This window comes from Macrotis lagotis, unplaced genomic scaffold, assembly GCF_037893015.1.
Source record: "Macrotis lagotis isolate mMagLag1 unplaced genomic scaffold, bilby.v1.9.chrom.fasta BILBYCTG093, whole genome shotgun sequence".
Taxonomy (NCBI): domain Eukaryota; kingdom Metazoa; phylum Chordata; class Mammalia; order Peramelemorphia; family Peramelidae; genus Macrotis; species Macrotis lagotis.
Window position 1 is genome coordinate 203,932 of NW_027422000.1, and position 5,507 is coordinate 209,438.

The window sequence follows — 5,507 nt, forward strand, 5'->3', positions numbered from 1 at the left end:
GCTGAGCCAGCACAGTGTGAAGGGCTCTCCACAGAAGAAGCCAGGCAGCTTATACAGTGATGCCCAGACGACCTGGCCTTGCCCCTCCGGGGTATGGTTGTTTTAGGAGAGAGAAGCTTGTCTAATGTAACCAACCATGCGACTAGGAAATGACAAAGGTGGTACCCTCCTCTCCAGGAAGGGTGAAACCACTTGAGCTTGGGAATGTGATAGGATTGGGTAAGAAGTGGCTAGAGACCAGAGGACCCTGGGAAGGCTTCTCTGAGCTAAAGGAGGGGTTCGACCAGGACCAGAACAACTCAGACAATGACCACCATGTTCAATCTAAAGACAAATACCTTGGAAAGACTTGAGAACCAAGATTTGATCAAAAGCAGGTGGCTGAGACCACTCACTTCTGGGCAGAGATGCAGGAGACAGACTTCCAGCCTCAGCTAATGAGCTAATGTGGGCATCTGTCTTACCAGACTAAGTGCAAAAAAGAATATCTCAAACTTATTTAAGTTGTTTAAATTATTTAAGTTTAACCTATTTTGTAGTGGCTTAGTAATTGCCATCTTACATGATCCTCCCAATAACCCCGTGAGTCGGTACTGCTATGGGAGCCATTTTACAGATAAAGAAACTGAGGCAACATAGTCAATTTTGATATATGCATATCATGAAAACAAATGTAGACTGTCAGATTGTCTTCTATTGGAGGGAGAGGGGAAGGGAAGGAGGGAGGGGGGAATTATAAAATTCAAAAACCTTTAAAAATGATGGGTAGAAATTACTATTACATGCAATTGGAAAACAACAGTTATATTAAAAGAAATAAATAGAAGTCAATCTAAAAAAAAGAAACTGAAGCAGACAGTGCTAGAGAAAAGGAGTGGGAGTGGGGGTGTTCCAGCTCCTTCTACCACCTAAATGTCAATCAGATCCCAACCTAGACGATGGATACTTTTCTGAACTTATAACCTTATAACCTCCTGCCCATTAGGGCTTCATTTTCCATCAGTGTAAATAAAGGACCCGAGATCTCATTAACTTTAGTTGAAGTTGCCAAGTTAATTCTTGGAATTAATGTCATCAAATTCAAGCAGAAATTGATGGGTGGAATTCAAACAAAAGGAGAAGAAAGGCAAAAGGCAAAAGTGGGGGCTGCATCTCCAAATGGACCATGCCCACACCCCAACATTGGTACTGTGGATGATGGGGAGACAAATGATTTGGCTCTTCTCAGTGACACAATGAGCCAAGATGACAGGACCCAGGATGGATATGCCATTCACCTCCAGGGACAGAACAGATGGAGTCCAATAAAGATCAAGCACATTTTCACATTTTTTCTCAGATGTTTTGCTTTAGGCCTGGGTCTTCTTTCATAAGATGATTAACATAGTAATAAACTTGGCATCACTGAAGATATATAATATATATCAAATCGCTTACTGTCTTAGGGAGGGAGAAAATAAAGAATTTTAAATTTTTAAAATGTGTTTAAAATGTTATCTACAGGTAATTGGGGAAAAACAAAATTTTATTTTTGAAAATGAACTGTGCCCAACACTGCCTGGTCATGGAAAACAGGAAAAAAGTTTGGATTCGGCATCCAGTGGAAGAAAGGAAGATACTAGGTTCTCTATTAGTCTATGGGTCCAAAAGAGTGACTTTTCAAACAACAGAACCAAGAGGAGAAACTCAAATGTAGCTTGAAGGGATTTGTTATATGGGGATAAAATGAGCCCCCACCCAGTTTGAAAAGGCTCTGATTGAGGTTCAGGGGTTTGGGGCTTTTGTTGATGTCTGTAGGACGACAGACCAGGGTTGGAAGGGACCTGAGGACCAGAAGGGGCAGGGACTCACCTGTCTCAGGCAGAACAGTTTGCATGGCAGGGCTTCTAGTTGGGAGAGGGGTCATTTAGAGGCCTAAAAGTCTGCAAAGACCCAGCAATCAGAAGCCTTCAATTTCCAGGTGAGGAAAGGGGCCCTAGAAAGTGGGGGGGCATGTTTCCACGGGTCACAGAGGGAAGAACTAGAACCCCAGCAGCTGCCATGTGCATTAGACCCACTGGACAAAGATAGAGATGGACTTCCTCTGGAGTCTGACATTCCTGGGGACCCCTTCTTAAATGTTAGGAAAGTGAGGGACCTGGGCAGCCCCTAGAAGGACACTGTCCACCCCACAGACACATGGGGTCAGGGGATCACTGTGGGGTTTGCACCCTGTGGGGAAGGGAAGGAGAAAGACTTTGGTAGGGTTTTTCCCCCTGCCCCTAGGATCCCTGACCTCCCTCTGTATATCAGGCATGATGATGCCCCTGGCAGGAATTGGAATCATGATCTAAGAGACAGCACCCACCAGAAGACTACATCCTCCTGTGTCTGAGAGAAAAAAACTGAGGCAGAGAGGCCAGAGGATTTCCCTGGGGCTGATGGAGCTAATGGGTTCCAGGGTTCCAGGCTCCCAGGCCGAATCTTGGCTTGTTTCAGCAGCTGCCTTCCTTGAAAGTGGGGCTTCATCTAAGTTGGCCTCCCAGGCCAGGCCCATGGACAGACTTCTCTTCCTTCTCCACATCCCCTTCCTCCTCCCCCTCCTCTCCCCCCAAACTTCCTGAAATTTTGAACCTCACCAAGCTCAAAATGGATCCTGCCTCAGTGGATCTCAGCCACCTCACCTCTCCCTGCCTCACCTAACCTGTTCTCCCCTCTTCCCCAATCAGACCTGCCCCGGATTAGGGACTTGGAGGACAAGACTCCCCCCACCCCAGACCTGCTGAGTTCTTTCTTCTCATCTAAATGCCAGCTCTAGCCCAGGTCCCCACTGGACCCATATTCCTAGGACTACACCAGGCTAAGGGTGGCTGGTCCTAGACACCAGACCAGGCCAAGGCCACTTGGCTAATCCAACTAGGGATGAGCTGGGACTGGCCTCACCCCTTTTCCCTCTCCCTTCCCAGCTCAGCTCTCCCCTCCAGCTGAGTTATCTAAGACAATGGAAGCCCCTCCATGGAAGACCCCTGCCTCTTTTTTCATCTCAGCAACCTCAGTTCTCTCTGGCCCCTCCCCAAAGCCAGCCAGACCCAGAAGGTTTCAACAAACCCAGGGAGTCTCGCGGTACCCCGAAGCAACAAGAAAACTGATTTCTCTCTGTGACCCTTGGACACAAGGCTCCCCCTGTCTAGGGCCCTTTTCCCACCAATTAGGTGAAGGCTTAAAATTGAAGAATCTTGCAGACCCTTTGTCCTCTAAATGGCTACCCCACATTTCCTTATACCCCCAGACTCCCTATGCTTGCGAAACCTGCAAGGTCTGTCTCGGTTTTGGGGAGGGGCCAGGGAGATAACTGAGACACCTGAGATGAAAAAAGGCGGGGTCTGCCCTGCGACGGACACCTTAGGAAGTGACTAGAGGATTAGGGCTTCAAAAAGACTTTGCCAGTGTGTCTACTCTGACAGCCGCCGAAATCTGGGTGGGTCCTGTGCCATCACTTCCATTTTGCAGGGGAGGAGAACCAATTCACAGGTTTGCACTCTAGTCTCCGAATTAGACCTAGAACTGGGTAGGACTCGAGGAGCCGTTCCAACCAGCTCCCCATCTCCCTGCTGAAGAGCCTGAGGCCCGGGGTCTCCCTGTTAAAGTCCCCTGCCTTCCTGCTTTCCCAGCCTGGCTGTCTCCCCGGGGCCCCCCCACTGGCCCCCTGCTCTTCCTGCCCCCAGCACACTGGCTCCGGACAAACAAGGAAGAACACACCTGGAAACACAGTAACATCTTTATTTGTAATCAACCTGAGAACGGGAAAAGTAACTTTGTGACAATGCCAAGGCCCCTCCCCAATGGCACAAGGATGCCCGGGCCCCCAGATGGATGCTTTTGAAGAATCTCCTGGGGAGAACCCGGAGGGTCCAGCAGGGCCCCCCACCCCCAGGAGTCCAGAGAAGGAGGAAGGGGGCAGGCCCGGGGGAGTGGGGGCACCGGCTCACTGGATCGTGCAGGACTTGTAACTGTAGCCCTGGGGCACGATCTGCCGAACCAGCTTCTGGATGGCCTGCTCCACTCCCTGCCCGGTCTTGGCCGACGTCTCGACGAAGGGCACCCCGAAGCTCCTGGCTGCTTCCTGGCCCATGTCCGAGTCCACCATCCGGTGGACCTCATCCACCTTGTTGGCCACCAGCACCATGGGCACCCGAATGGCGCCCTTCACCCTCCGAACCCGGTGCCAGAAGATGGTCATATCCACAAAGGACCTGATGCATTCGACCGTATAGACGAAGAGAAAGCCCTGGCCCCAGCGGACGCAGTCCTCCCAAAGCTCGGGGTACTCATCCCCTCCGGAGGTATCCATGATGCGCAGCTCGCAGGTCTCCCCGTCTACCACCAGCTGCCCCTCGTACGAGTGGTTGACCGTGGGTTCGTACACCTCGAGGAAGCGGTTCTCGAGGAAGCGGATTATCAGCGCGCTCTTGCCCGCACCAGGGCTGCCCACCACCACCAGCTTGTATGCCATCTCGGCTCTGCGCTGACTTCCCACCTAGGGGTACGGGAGGAAGGGGAAAGGGAAAACCACATGGAGAGCTACGGTTTACTGGCTCTAACGTCACCCCGGCCAGTCAGGCTGAAAGCAATGCCACCTTACAGCTAAGGAAAATGAGGTCTGCCGAAATTTAGAGCTTTGTCTTGGTTCAACCATCTAGTAAGTAGCTAAAGCTGGTGTTGAATTCGGGTCATGCAGACCCCAAACCCTGCACTCCACACACCCGGTTCTCTACCGACTTCAGGGGCCTCAGGTTCAGAGGAGGCTGAGAATCGGACCCTGGCAACTTCCTAACCTGGGACACAAGTCAGACCCCAAAGATTTTCGACTGGCGCCCTAATCCTTCAGAGCCGGTCATTAACGAAACCACCCCGACATGGGGGGCATGAACCACCACCCGCTAACCTGGTTAACTGACTCCCCCACTTTGGATTCCCCCCTCCGCGCGCTCGGTTCCCCCTGCCTCTACTTACTCTTCCTGAATTGTCGGCGAAGAAGCCTGACCAAAAAGCACAGAATCGAGAACTCAGAAGGAGCGAAGAGACCAGAGGACGCTCTGCTCCCACCGCACCGGCACCAAGAATTGGGGGACGGCCCGCCTCCTACACCACGGGGCCTCCTGGGAAGCCCGCCCACTCGCCACCCCCATCTTCTGGACTCGCAGAGCCCTGCCCCGCAAGGCAGTTTGGAAACACTAACAAATCACTAGGTCTTTTCCGGGACCCACGCACCCCGACTGTGTCAGTGCGCCTCCCCCCCCAAAAAAAATTCAGGAATTCTAGGAGCTCCAACCCTTAAGTGTCCCCCTGACCAAGCACCTTTCTGCACCCCCAGGGCCTCCGCTTCGATGTCTGCAGGTGGAAGCCTCCTAAACCCTGCTTCTGACGGGAGCGGGATCCTTGCTCTTCCCTACACAAGCCCGGAGCCTCAGCCCTGTTCTTCGCCACCTTCTTCTTGTCTTCTTCCTCATCTCCCCTCCTCTGCATCC

The 5,507-nt window shown here is 51.8% G+C and overlaps 1 protein-coding gene across 3 annotated transcripts; it reads right to left on the reverse strand.

Annotated features, from left to right (window-relative positions):
• Positions 1-3,743: 3,743 nt before the first annotated feature.
• LOC141504084 (GTPase NRas-like) lies at positions 3,744-5,507 on the reverse strand. 3 transcript variants are annotated; one of them, XM_074208921.1, is made up of 3 exons: positions 5,338-5,402; positions 4,993-5,018; positions 3,744-4,516 (listed from the first exon to the last, which is right to left on the reverse strand). In XM_074208921.1, the coding sequence occupies exon 3, from the start codon at positions 4,490-4,492 to the stop codon at positions 3,965-3,967; it is 528 nt and encodes a 175-aa protein (XP_074065022.1). In that variant the 5' UTR covers positions 4,493-4,516; positions 4,993-5,018; positions 5,338-5,402; the 3' UTR covers positions 3,744-3,964. The 3 variants fall into 3 exon arrangements, with proteins under 3 accessions (XP_074065022.1, XP_074065021.1, XP_074065023.1); XM_074208920.1 differs by lacking the exon at positions 4,993-5,018 and having other exon boundaries at positions 5,338-5,507; XM_074208922.1 differs by lacking the exons at positions 4,993-5,018; positions 5,338-5,402 and adding an exon at positions 5,024-5,286.